Raw genomic sequence first — 13,453 nt, 5'->3', positions numbered from 1 at the left:
GGTTGTTGTCAGACCTTCTGCATCAAGGTCATGTTGTTCAGAACCTAAAGAAATTTCACCCAGAGCTTGTGGAGAAGAAGTTCACTCCTGAAATTCTTCATGCTAGTTTCCTTACTAAGATGCGCCTTATTGCTTCTAAGCCTGTTGCACCTCCACAAGAGATATCTACTACACTTGAAGATCGTCTGTATGTAGAAGGCTACCCAGTTATTTCTGAAGCTGATGCTGAGCATGTAATTCAGGATTACTTGGAAGTGCTCAGACAAGAAGGTTTTGTTGTTGACAGGAGTATGATTCCTCCTGCTCCTGCAAATCAGTATAATCCTTCTAGGAAGCAAAAGAGAAAGGCTGTAACTCAAGAGGATCTACCCAAGCCAGATCTTTTGGCTCAGAAGAAGGTTAAGGTTGAGCAATCCTTGGCTGAGCAGAGAACAAAGAAGAAGCATGAGGAAACTACAACCAAGACTGCAGGAGAAGCTTCCAAAAAGCCTACAGTTGTTGAAGTTGACAGTTCATCTGAGGAATCTGACTCTGAAGATGAAACTGAGTCTGATGAAGAGACAATTGCTGAGAGACTTCGTAGAAGACCTGCTCCTATTTCAAAAGATAAAGGTAAGTCTACTAAGTATGTCTTTAATGAAAATGAGATTGGAATAGGTTACACCAAACCTCTCAGAACTATTTTACCAACCTCTGATATTCCAACCTCTGATAACCCTCTATCTGAACTGGAAAAACATCTGAGCCCTGACCCTCTCAACAATCACCCTCCCTCTCATGAAACTCAACACAAATCTAGCTCACCTCCTAAACCTACATCACCTCAACCTCAACCTGACATTCCACCATCTGAACCTCAACCAGATATTCCTATCACTAAACCAACCTCTCCCACAAAACAATCCTCTCCGCATCCTGAACCAACTCCTGAACATAAATCTCCTGAACCATCTCCTGAACATATTTACCCTGAATCAACTTCTGACATTTCATCATCTGAACCAACTCCTGAACCCCATCCCAACCCAAGTGCTGAACATGCTTCTCCTGAGCGTATTCACACTTGTGCTCCCAAGCCCTCAGATGCAGAAGTTGTGGTTATTAACAACCCTGCTACTGACACACCTACTCTCTCTACCATTCCCAATCCTTCACCCTCATCATCCAACCCTTTTAGTAATCTATCCACTCAATTTCATGAAGATTTGCTTAGATTATCTACTATAAAGGACAGGTTCTTAGTTTGTCCTTCTGATGTGGACCTAGAAGTTTCAAGCATTAAGGCAAGGATTTGCAATGCTTTGGATGTTGCTGCTGCAAAGATTAAGGCTGTTGTTAGTAAGAGAGATCTGGATGGTATAAGCTTCATGAGGAACAGTTTGGCTAGGGCTGAGTTGAAAAGGTTAACGCCGTTCAATCATGAAGAGCATGAGCGTGCTAAGCTTGTCGCTATAGCTGCTGCTGTGAGGCGTATGTCTGAATTCAAAGATTGCTGGGTTGACTCTACTCTTCTGCACCGTCTTGAGGATCAACGGATTGAGAATGAACGTCTAGCTGAAGCTGCTGCAAGGCTTGCTGAAGAACTTCCTGAGTTAAACCAAGAGGATGCTACAGAGGATGTGCTTGCTTCTCAGGATCAAGAGGATGTGCTGATGATAGACTATCCAGAGGAAGGTGAACCCTCTGATAAAGGCAAGGCACCTTTGGTTGAAGAGCAAGCGCCTGTGATTGAAGATCAAGCTCCTGTTATGGCGGATCAGTTGCAAATATTTCAAGAAGCCCTGAGGGAACAGCAAGAAGGTTTAGAGCGTCAAAGAGCTGCTCAAGAGACATTGGAAACCAAGGTGGATGGTTTAGTTTCCAATGTGGGATCCTTGAATGATAAATTCGACCAACTCTTAGCCTTTCTTAAGAAACCCTAGGATTCTATGCACCTGTTTTTACGTTTTCTTTCTTTATTCTCTATTTACCCTCTGAACAATTTCTTTTTAGCTATGTTTGATTTTCTTGACTATGTGGTTTGTTATATGTTTTGTTTGTTTTGCTTGTGCTATTTTTTCTTTTGTTAAATAAGACCATAAGAAAACAAGATGCTTTTTAAAACGAAATTTTTATTAATGCTCCAACCATGTTGAGTACATTGGTAAAAAGAGAAAGAAAAAGACAACCTAATCCTAATCAGATGGATAAAACTCAAAAGAAATCTCTGATTTCTCCTCAGCATCCTCTGATGAAATTTCAATGGGATCTGGGTTTTGCTCTTGTTCTTCTTCTTCTTGTTCCTCTTCTGGAACATAGCTAGCCAAGAACTCAACATAGTCAGCATCATCTTCATTCTCTTCAGCTTCCGAATCTGATGAGATGATTATTATCTCAGCATCTTGTGGTTTCTTGTTGTCTTCTTTCTTCTTCTCATCGTCTTCGCGTTTTTCGCCTTCTTTCTTTCTCTTAAATTCTGCGATGCGTAAACTAAATCTTTTCATTATTCCTCCCTTCTCTTGCTTCACTTGTTTACTCTTGTTTTTACGTGAAGAAGGCATGTTAACTCGTTCACCTTTTTATAAACCTTTGAGCGCGTTGGTTTTCGTTTTTGAAATTAATTCACCTTTGTAACAACCATTTTTTTTTCTTTGACTGTCTTGGTTATATAACTTTGTTTTACTTTTTGATAATGACAAAAGGGGGAGTAGTTACGCATTAATTGATATGTTCCAAAACTGAAACCACGCCTTTTATCTCGCTTTTATCTGTTATGTTAAAAGTTGTTACGTTTAAGTTGTTTTACGTATTTCAAGGTGGAGACTAAGTTAGTTGAAACTAAAATAAATTTCATAAGTAAGGATAAGTTAAGAGTGCAATTTTAACTTAGCCTTATGAGACTTAGGGGGAGAGCTTGCAAACCTCTCACTCTGAAGAAAGATATGAAACTTATTTTATTTCAAAATTATCTTAATCTTATACTAAATTAAAATATCATGGATAAAACATAAAGTTCAGACTTTATGGAGTATCAATCTTAGGGGGAGCTTGCAAACCTCATAAACCTAAGAGAAACATGATAAGTTAATTTAACAACAATTGTCAATTAATACTTATGTTTGTCATCATCAAAAAGGGGGAGATTGTTGGAACAAAATTGATTTAAAAATGTTTGCCCCTAAATCTATAAAGGTTTTGATGATAACAAAGTATTAATCAACAATTGGAAGGACTAAAAATTTATTTTAAGTGCGCAGATATAAGCATCATATAAGTCCTGAATGAAGTTCAGAGGATGTGAATTCAGAAGTTCACAAGCGCTCAGAAGATGTTGGACTTCAGAAGTTACAACATTCAGAGGATGAAGACTTCAGAACTTCATGTCTGTCTACAAGCTTCATCAAACTCTGAAGATCTCGTTGATAGCTGTGAAGATTCCCTTTTCTAGTCAACTCTTCTACCAATGAAGAAAAGGACCTTTCAAGTCTGATCAGTTCAGCTACCTCTGTTCTGTCTGTCCTAACTTGAGAACGTGGGTCTTCAGTTTTGTTAGCTGAATAAGGAAAGTCCACTCTGCAGTAGTCAAAGTAACTGAAACTCTTTCTTAGTTTTGGATACAACCAACTGCATCAAGACAGACTGCTTGAAGACAAAAGATTATCAACTCCAACGGTTCTTTTTGCAACGACTCTTTTCTAGTGGTATATATACTAGAAGATTCAGCTACAACACATATACATTTATCAAGATTTGAACGTGCGCTGAACAAACTCTGAACTCTGTGATATACAAGCTCTGAACCTCTGTCAAGTGTTTCTGCACTTTAGCCAAATACTCTGTACTATTTGTATTTGCTCACTTTAGGTTCATCTAAGAGCATTTGTATATTTTTATATACTTTACTATTTACTTGAGGAAACTTAAGCTTGTGTGCTTAAGTGTGAAACTTAAGCTTGTGTGCTTAAGTGTGAAGTCTTAAGCTTGTGTGCTTGAGCATTGTTGAGAAGTCTCTTGCTTGTGTGCTTGAGCAGGTGTAATCTTGTGTGATTATAGTGAACTCCCTTGGAAGTGCAAGGGGACTGGACTACTCTCGTTTTGTGAGAGGAACCAGTATAAATTGCTTGTGTGATCTCTCTCTCTCTTTAACTTGTTATTTATTGTGTTACTTTTCCGCTGCTAACGTAGTTGAGTTAAGAACTTGAAAAAGTTTTAACTTAGCTAAAACACAATTCAACCCCCCCCCTTCTTGTGTTTTCACACCTTCATGATATTGAAAAATACTTGTTAATGAATAATGAATGGAACTATCATATCCAATAAGTATTTTTCTATCATATACAAATTTGCACATTTTAAAAAGTTTAAAATAAAAAGTTTTTATTAAAACTTGTGCATTTTATATTAAATGTATTAGTTTTTAATAATAATAATTGTTGTTTTCTAATAATTTTTTTTCTACCCCAATTAATTCATATGTAATTCTTATGTTTTGAAATTTGACTCCATTGAATATCAACAATTTTTTATTTTTTTTTAGATTCTTTAACATGTTGCACGTTTAGACAAATCTATCCTATAAATAAGGATCTTGTGAAAAGTAAAAACGTGAAGAGAATCCTAAATACTATATTCTTAGCTCAACCTACAATGACAAAATGGTTATATCTAACACCTTCACTCAAGTTAAAATTTGGGGAGTTGTGTGAGTTTCAGCGGTGTTTGCCACTTTATGTACAGATAAAAATAAAATACATTTACTATGTATTATTATGGGTCATGCTAAACAGTGCTCTGGGGAGAGTACTGGTTAAGCAAACCAAAAATAGAAATAAAAGAAAAAGTTACTCCATCCGTGACACTACATAAGCAAAAAACTCATTTTTAGGTTCATTGCTTTATTAATGTATTTTTGCTTATATAGTGTCACAGAGGGAGTAATGTTGATAAGATGACTTTTTACACTTTCAATGTATTGAATCCACAATTTTCAAGACAAAATTTCCTTATTTGTATGCTTAACTAGTACACCGGGGTACTGTTTAGCATTTTCCTTTATTAAAAACAAAACACAAAAATTACTAAGACCAAAAAAACACATTGTAAATAGTTATTTTTCATTTAATACTCATATAAATTTAAATTTATTCTATGGATATACATATTTTTAATATTCTTTCTCATAATATAAATAAGGGCTCAAAGAAAATTAAACTTCTAACATGTAAAGATTCCAAATGACTATTAATTATTGCTGACTAATCCCACAAATCGACAAATATGTTGTTTTGCCCCCACTCGCACTATTTTTAGGAACTTTCAAGGTCACTCATCCAAATAATTTTTCAAGTCAAAGACGCTTAGTTGTGAAATTCTTATAGAATGGACTACAGAAAAGATGCATCTTGTCGGCATAGACAATACAAATCAAATCTTATAAATCTTCCTTAAACCATGCGGTCTCATACCTGCACGGTCTCAAGACCTCTCATTTTGATGTGATGTCGGTTTATCCATGTGGCCTCTTTTTTACTAGTTGTCAGGAGCCGCCCATTGTCTATACATGCTTTGTGCACCAGAGCATCTTCCACCCTCTTTTTGACTAAAAGTTGTTACGAGTGGACGAGCCGCTCATTCTCTATACATGCCTTATACACCGGCAATCACTCCTAGTCATCGTTAGTCTCAATTGTTGTAGTTCTCGGTATTAATATCCAAATCAATTCAAATTAAAATTGTAAATCAATAAAAATGATTAGTTACGTTTAATTCACTTATATACAAATTTTGTCTCATATAAATATCACTCGTATCATAAGGATATATTTTACGGACAATAATATAAACTCTATTTTTTTTCTTCTCTTTTATGTTTTACTATAAGAATAACTTATACATAAGCTGATCATAATTAAAAACTGCTTGTGTCATAAGCTCTAAATAAATTGTTTATCCAAACATAACTAAATCACAAATGAAAATAAACTCATTTTAATGTGAGAAGAGCAATTCAAAACATATAAAAGCTTAAGCAAAAGAGTGAATAGATTAATTTTTCTTTTCCATATATAATGGGTCTGTTTGTTTGAGCTTAAAAAAAAATGAATTTCTTTTAAAATAATTTAGAAATTAATTTTAGAGATTTTGAAGAAAATCTAAAGTGATTTGTGGTTTGTTTACGATCATAAAAATCAATTTTTTTTAAAATAGTGAGGGATGATGAGTGATAAAAAAATCGATTTTAATAAAAACCGTTGAAAATATATTTTCATTTTGATGGAAAAAAAATAATTTTTTTACTAAAATGATTTTTAAAAAATCTAAAACAAACACAAGTAGGATAAAAACTGAATAAGAGCTCAAGTAAATCACAAACGAAAACAAGAGTGAAGTGAAGATGTCCCTAGCTGCACAAAACTCATGTTAGTTAGTTAGTTAGTTTCCTACATTTCACTATCACATTTTTCACGAAAAATAAATAGAGAATTAATGAATTGTTTTATCACTCATTTGTTTTTGCAGCTGTTGAAAGAATCATAATCCCCAACAAACATGGTCAAAAACTTGTTGGCAATTTACATCAATCTGGAATAACCACCGATGTTGTTATCTTGTGTCATGGTTTTCGATGCTCTAAAGTTTGTTCCTTTTTCACTTATATGTATATGTATGCATAAATTCCCTTACTTTTTTTTTTTTCCTTTAATTAATCTGTGTTTATTTTTTATTTTTTTCAATTTTAGGATACCAATCTCATATTGAACCTTGCTGTTGCATTGGAAAAGGCACAAATTAGTTCTTTCCGTTTTGATTTTTCTGGAAATGGGTAAGTTTATTATGATCCAGAACAAAACTATATGCATTGAATATTCAGTTTTATTATGTGCCGTCTAAATGTTTGTGAAATTGTCTGTGAAATGGAGTTATACTGCAAAATGATAGGCTAAGACCAATCCATCTCTGTCCCGTATGAAGCACGGACACTCCTCAGATTAGGCATGTCTGGTGTTGGACACATGTTGGTGTCGGACACTGACATGACACCGACACCTATGATTACACTGAATTATGTCATTTTCTCAAATTATTATCGGTGTTGACGTGTCAGTGTCGTGTCTGATGTCTGTGTCCGTGCTTCATATCCTGTATGTTCTTTTGGAAGGATATACTACTCTGGACTTAAATATAAGCAAACATTCTTTTTTCTGATGAATTGAATAACTAGACCAAATACATCAATTATTCGATGAATCTGAAAAACGAATCTTTGCTTATATATATATATATATATATATGGGGGAGTTGATTAATTGGTGTATTTAAAGCATATGCCTTTGTTTTCAGTTTGGACCTATGATGCACTGACACAATTATGAACACCAAACAAGATGACATTGACACGTTGACACTGGTAATAGTTTGAGAAAGTAACATTATTGTATGTAATCTGTGTCGGTGTTGTGTCAGTGTGAGACATTGGACACACCTTCAATCTGAAGTGTTGGTGCTACATTGGTTTGGACATAGGCATGGATCACTGGATGGATGAATATGAATATAGTATGATTGTGTGATAAATGAAATAGTGTGTTTCTAGCCATCTGATGTGATTGCTTTGGTTTCAGATGTTATATTGTTCATAATAAATAGCTAATGTTGAAGTTGCCCTTACAGCACTGGTTGTTAGTTGAGGATTGTTGGTTTAGTTGTACTACTATCCTTAGTGGTTCAATTTCCTTATAACTTTATCATAGTATTAGATGGTAATTCCTCCGTCTCGTTATAAGTGTCATTTTAGATTATGCATACATCTTAAAAAAATGATGAATTATATTGAATTCTAATATTCTATAGTAACATAATCCGCACAGTCTAAAATACTCATTATTTAGAGTGATTGAAAGTAGTAGTAGAATAGTTAGGTGAATTATTTAATTTAAGAAGGCATTGTTGAAAAACATCAATAAATTCTGCCTTGGGATTCTAAAGTAACATAATTTTAGACGAACAAATATTCCAAATGTTACAATTATTATGAGACGGAAGGAGTAGCCTTCTAAGAATGACCCAATTATGTCACTGTTTCTTCAGTAGAATTCCCAAAAGTTGAACTCCTCTGCCTGGTGTAAATTGGGTGCTATTTTCTTCATTTACATTGAGTTATATGTTCTAAAGTTTCTGATATCTTGTCTTCATCATTAGTCTTGCTTCATTCTTTGCTTTGTCTTAACTTTAGCTAGTTGGGTTTTCCTTCAAGGGAAAGCGAAGGTTCGTTTCAGTATGGTAACTATTGGACAGAGGTGGATGATTTACATGCTGTTACTCAACATTTCCGTGAATCAAATCGTGTAATCCGCGCAATTGTTGGACACAGTAAAGGTATCTTGATTTGTTTGCTTATAGGAAAAAAAAAATGTATATCTAGATATGCTTTTGGATGTATGTGTGCCAATTTATACTATCACTCATTGATCATTTTCCATTATACACCTAAATTATGACGAGAGCTGTCCTTATCCAAATAATTTATGTTATTAGAGTAGTGATTACTCTCAATATAGTGCTATTTGTTTACTAAGTGTAGTTCTACTTTTTACTATTCTAGAACGTTCCTGGGCGCTAGATTGCATCTTGTAATAAGAGACTGTTATACAGCTCAGAGTTAGTTACATAGGGTGTAGGTTTTGCATCACTTCGGTGCAGTATAACATTTAATATAAATATCCAAGTACTGTGTAACTTTCATTCTAAGAAATTCAATAACAGAATTTCACAGAGATGAATTCTCTCTCTTTTTTCTTTTCATTATGGTATCATAGAGCCTAGTTCCGATCATGGAAAATTCTCCACCACCATCTTCACCTTCTGCTTCTCCACAGCACACGCAACTCCAGTCAATTTCTCCTCAACTGAGTTAGTTATGTTTCAGTTGAAGATCTCCGAGAAATTGGATGGGAAGAACTTTCTTATCTGGCTTCAACAGATAGAACCAGCGGCGAATGCACATAACCTTTCGAGTTTTTTGTATTACATTGAAATTCCGGAGAAATTCATCAGAGATTCCGTCACTTCTGCCATTGTTGCAAATCCTGCGCACCGTCTCTGGATTCTTCAGGACCAAGGGATTCTCTCGTGGCTTCAATCCACAATCTCCAGTTCGATCATGACTGGGATTTTAGGCTGCGTTCACGCTTCGCAGTTATAGAAGTGGATCCATCATGATCATTTTCAGAAGCTTACTCGTGCGCGTGCTCGTTAGTTACACTCCCATCACACCTATTTCCCCTTACTTTAATCAAATCAATACATCTACCACCTCATCACCTACCTCTTTTAGTTCTTTAGCCTCACAAGACACCATTCTTCCTTCACCAAATTTGGTTAACCTTCCCTCACCTTCTTTATCTAGCTCTTCATTGTCTCTGGCCTCACCACCTACCCCTTAGCATCCACCATTACAAACTACCAATCCTTCTAGTACTCACCATGCAAACCAGACTTAAAACTGGTGTACCTTTACCTAAACTGCTTCCCTTAGTTTTCCTAACCATCATTGAACCTCACACGGTGAAACAAGCTCTCAAAGATCCTAAGTGGTTGGCAGCCATGAAAGAGGAGTTTTCTGCACTTGAGAGAAACAAATACCTGGACCCTTATCCCTCTTCCTCAAAACAGGAAGGCTATAGGGTGAAAATGGGCGTTTAGACTGAAAGAGAATGCAGATGGGACTATAAAAAAGTATAAGGCAAGGCTTGTGGCAAAAGGGTTTCTCCCAAGGAAAGTATATTTGTGATTTACTTTCAGGCATGGTTACAGTGATTCTGATTGAGCATCTGACCCAGATGACCGTCGCTCCACTTCTGGTGCAGCTATCTTCTTAGGTCCAAACCTTCTCTCATGGTCGTCCAAGAAGAAAATTGTCTCGTTCTAGTACAGAGGCACATCTTGCTTTGGTAACTGCAAATTCCATTCAAGTCTCCTCTCATTTTTTTTTGACAATCATAGCACTGTAGCTATGACTCAACCCTGTGCTGAATGCCAGAACAAAACACATGGAAATAGATCTCTTTTTTGTTAGAGAGAAAGTTCTCAACAAGCAACTTGGTGTAGGATAACATTGGATATAATTATCCAAGTACCCTGTGACTTTCATTCTAAGAAATACAATAACAGAATTTCACAGAAATGAATTCTCTCTATTCTTTACTTTCATTACATGTCAACTTGGGCTGGAAAATGGAAAGGTCTGACCAAAACCTGAAAAAACTGAGTCTGAAATTAGATTTTCGAGTGGATTGTAGCGGGTTTTGGGTCTATGGTTGACAAAAACGAGTTTGTTTTGGGTTCATTTGGATAGATTCAGATCTGTCAAATTCAATCCATTGGTAACTGAACCCGTCCGGTTAGTGGATTAAGTTGCATGTCATGCTTTACCATTTACCAATTACAAATGCATGGATGTTAAGATTGCAACCTTGAATGATGCAATATTAAGAGAGTTGTGTAACTTCTGGCAAAACAAAACCAGGAATGAGCTTTCATTTAACTGATTATATGACCTAATTGCCTATCCAAACTTATAGCACGAGATTAGTCAACAAGTTGACATAGAAAGACACCTTTGCAAAACTATGTTAAAAATAAACTTGATCATTATCTTTCATTTTAACCATAGTAGTCAAATAGCGCGCTATAGTGGTGGAGCGGAGCGGCAGCGTGCCGCGATGAGAAGACCGGTAGCGGAGCAGTTAGAGATAGCGGCCACTCCAGCCAGGATAGTAGAGGGGCGGAGCACAGTGGGTCACGGCCGCTCCAACCGGGATAGCCAGCTTTTGTATTTTCATGGAGCACAAAGCACTTTTTACGGCGGAAGTCGCCGGATCGGCGCCGTTACTTGGTCTCCCTTTGTCGCCATCACATGATTTGGTCATGTTGCATGATGGTTTGTTTGATTATCTTAAAATATCATATGTTCTAGACATAAGGAAATAGTTGGCACAGATTAAATAATAGTTAAAATAATATATTATTTCAGTTATTATTAAATATTGTTTTAAAAAAAAAACTACATATATATTTAGTATAAAAATAAAAGTATTTAGATATTTATATAGTATTAATTATTATATTTTTTTGGTGAACTAAGAGCATAATGACGTCAAAGGATCTAGAAGAAATCCCAACTAGGTTGGCACCCCTCGTAGACCCTCATCCTGCGCCAAGTGCTCACACACACACACAAAAGGAGTATTAATTATTATATAGTTATATATTAAATAATTCAAATAGCGGCTATCCCGGTATATGTTTTCCTGCTATTCCAGTTTTGGGGTTGGCCACTCCGCAGTCCGGGGTTGACTACTATGAGTTTAACATAGTTATTACCTGTTAACTAGTATTATATTTATATGTACATGTACATAGGTAAGGGCTATGGTTTATGAAAAAGTCCTATTCTAATTAGGTGTCACTGCATTTCATCTATAGTTGTTGAAAACTGACTTGTCGATGTAGCTTCGGACCAATCCATCTTCTCGAATTCTAATGTCCTTTTCCCCAATGTTTTCTAGTACAATTGAACTATTCATATAATTGTTTGTGTCCTGATGCAGGAGGTGATGTAGTGCTTCTGTATGCTTCCAAATATCATGACATTAAAACTGTTGTCAACCTCTCTGGACGTTATGATCTGAAGGCAGGCATTGAAGAACGCCTTGGTAAAGATTATTTGGAAATAATTAAGAAGGATGGTTTCATTGATGTGAAGAAGAGGTCAGGTAAATCGTTTACGCAGGCTTATTTAACCTAATAGACCCTCAAATAGTTGTATCACTGACAACACTTGATGAAATTTATAGGCTTAATTAGTTAAATGGTCCCTTAAAGACATTTTAGGTTTTGGGGACCAATCCGGACCTTTTTTTCTTTAAGGGACCATTGTGAAACCTAAAATGTCTTTAAGGGACCAAAGAACTAATTAAGCCAAATTTATACTAAAATTTTGAATTAGGTATCACAATATCACAAGCACAAAGTTTAGTATGGCTACAAAATGACTTCAATTTAGAACTTTAGATAGATTTCAACGGGTACAATGTAAATGAAAATTTACAAGTTCTTTGTTTCAATCTGTCACAAATAAGCACTCAATTACTATGTTATTTGTTAAATGATCATTTGAGGACATCTACGGTTGCAGGAAGTTTGGATTACCATGTTACTGAGGAGAGTTTGATGGATCGCTTAGGTACAAATATGCATGAAGCGTGCTTGCAAATTGACAAAGAATGCAGGTTAGTGGAAAAAATGTTTGATCTATCCTACTGCCACCTTTTGCTTCTAGCTCCATTTCTTTGTTCATCAAGTGATCGAACATGAGTGGGCGTTAGAGGTTCACAAAAATATTTGTAAAACTGAAGCAATCAAGTTACATTGATGCATAGATGTGCTAATGTCAAATTACTTCATATATTTACAGGGTCCTTACAATTCACGGCTCTTCAGACGAAATTATCCCTGTTCAAGATGCACACGAGTTTGCCAAGATCATACCAAATCACAAGTTGTATATCATTGAAGGAGCTGATCATGCATACACAAATCACCAAGATGAGCTATCCTCAGTTGCTGTGAGCTTCATCAAGGAAACCATTGACCAGAACAAGGGTACTGCTAGTTAGGTCTGTTCTTGCTAGGAATATGAACTTTTCCTTTTCATATAATATTATTTTGTTTTCCAAATGATATTTGCATAAGTATGTTATTATGTATCGATAAAAACTGAACGAACCGACTCAATCCAAACCGTACTTAATCGGATTGGGTGGAATCATATTGTTTTTGAGGAAACAATTCAAACTCAAACCACATGTTACTTCAATTTTTGGATCGGATGATTTTATACCTCAAATCGATCTAAATCATACAATGGCCACCCTACTATTTTTGCTGATTAAGAAAATTACTCGATTAATACGAACACATTGACCATGTTAAATAATCCATTTGGAGATATTTGAAAAGGAAAAATCATTTTTGATCTCTCTCCAAGTATAATGAAGTTACACTTCATGCCATATTTTACTTGTACAAATCGGTATGTATATTTGACAAGATAAGTGAATATACTATTATGTTTATGCCAAAGAAGTGTTAACAGAAAGTTTAGGATTTGATCTCTCCTGCTTATAATTTTTTTCTTCTCTAACAAATTAACTACATATTATTACCCTACAAAATTGAATAAAAAAATAATAATGTAATAAAATAGTATTACAAGATGTAGTTGTGAAGTGGTGGGAATAGGCTAGGCTTTGCCAAGCCTGAGCCTGACCTGTTAAAAAATCAAAGGTCTGAGCCTGGCGTATGGCCTATGTGGCCTGTTAGATGTTTAAAAGCTTATTTCACATTAACATATTTAAATAAATAATTATATTTATTTTTAAATATACTTATGAACTAATAAATCAATGTCCTT

General features: G+C 35.3%; 1 protein-coding gene across 2 annotated transcripts in view; it reads left to right on the top strand.

Moving 5' to 3' along the window:
• Window positions 1-6,318: 6,318 nt before the first annotated feature.
• Window positions 6,319-13,453, top strand: part of LOC123882892 — a 44,241-nt gene continuing 37,106 nt past the window's right edge. Inside the window, exons 1-7 of one of the 2 annotated variants that reach the window (XM_045931537.1) lie at window positions 6,319-6,398; window positions 6,499-6,614; window positions 6,720-6,802; window positions 8,234-8,355; window positions 11,589-11,753; window positions 12,176-12,269; window positions 12,455-12,856. In XM_045931537.1, coding sequence (XP_045787493.1) covers window positions 6,374-6,398; window positions 6,499-6,614; window positions 6,720-6,802; window positions 8,234-8,355; window positions 11,589-11,753; window positions 12,176-12,269; window positions 12,455-12,656 — 807 coding nt within the window. In that variant the 5' untranslated portion in view covers window positions 6,319-6,373 and the 3' untranslated portion in view covers window positions 12,657-12,856. Of the gene's footprint in view, window positions 6,399-6,498; window positions 6,615-6,719; window positions 6,803-8,233; window positions 8,356-11,588; window positions 11,754-12,175; window positions 12,270-12,454; window positions 12,857-13,453 lie in introns of those variants that run through there. The other variant, XM_045931538.1, reaches the window with a different exon arrangement.

Source organism: Trifolium pratense, linkage group LG5, assembly GCF_020283565.1.
Source record: "Trifolium pratense cultivar HEN17-A07 linkage group LG5, ARS_RC_1.1, whole genome shotgun sequence".
NCBI classification, from domain to species: Eukaryota; Viridiplantae; Streptophyta; class Magnoliopsida; order Fabales; family Fabaceae; genus Trifolium; species Trifolium pratense.
The sequence above is the reverse complement of the archived record's forward strand: the minus strand, read 5'-3'. Positions and strand labels throughout refer to the sequence as shown.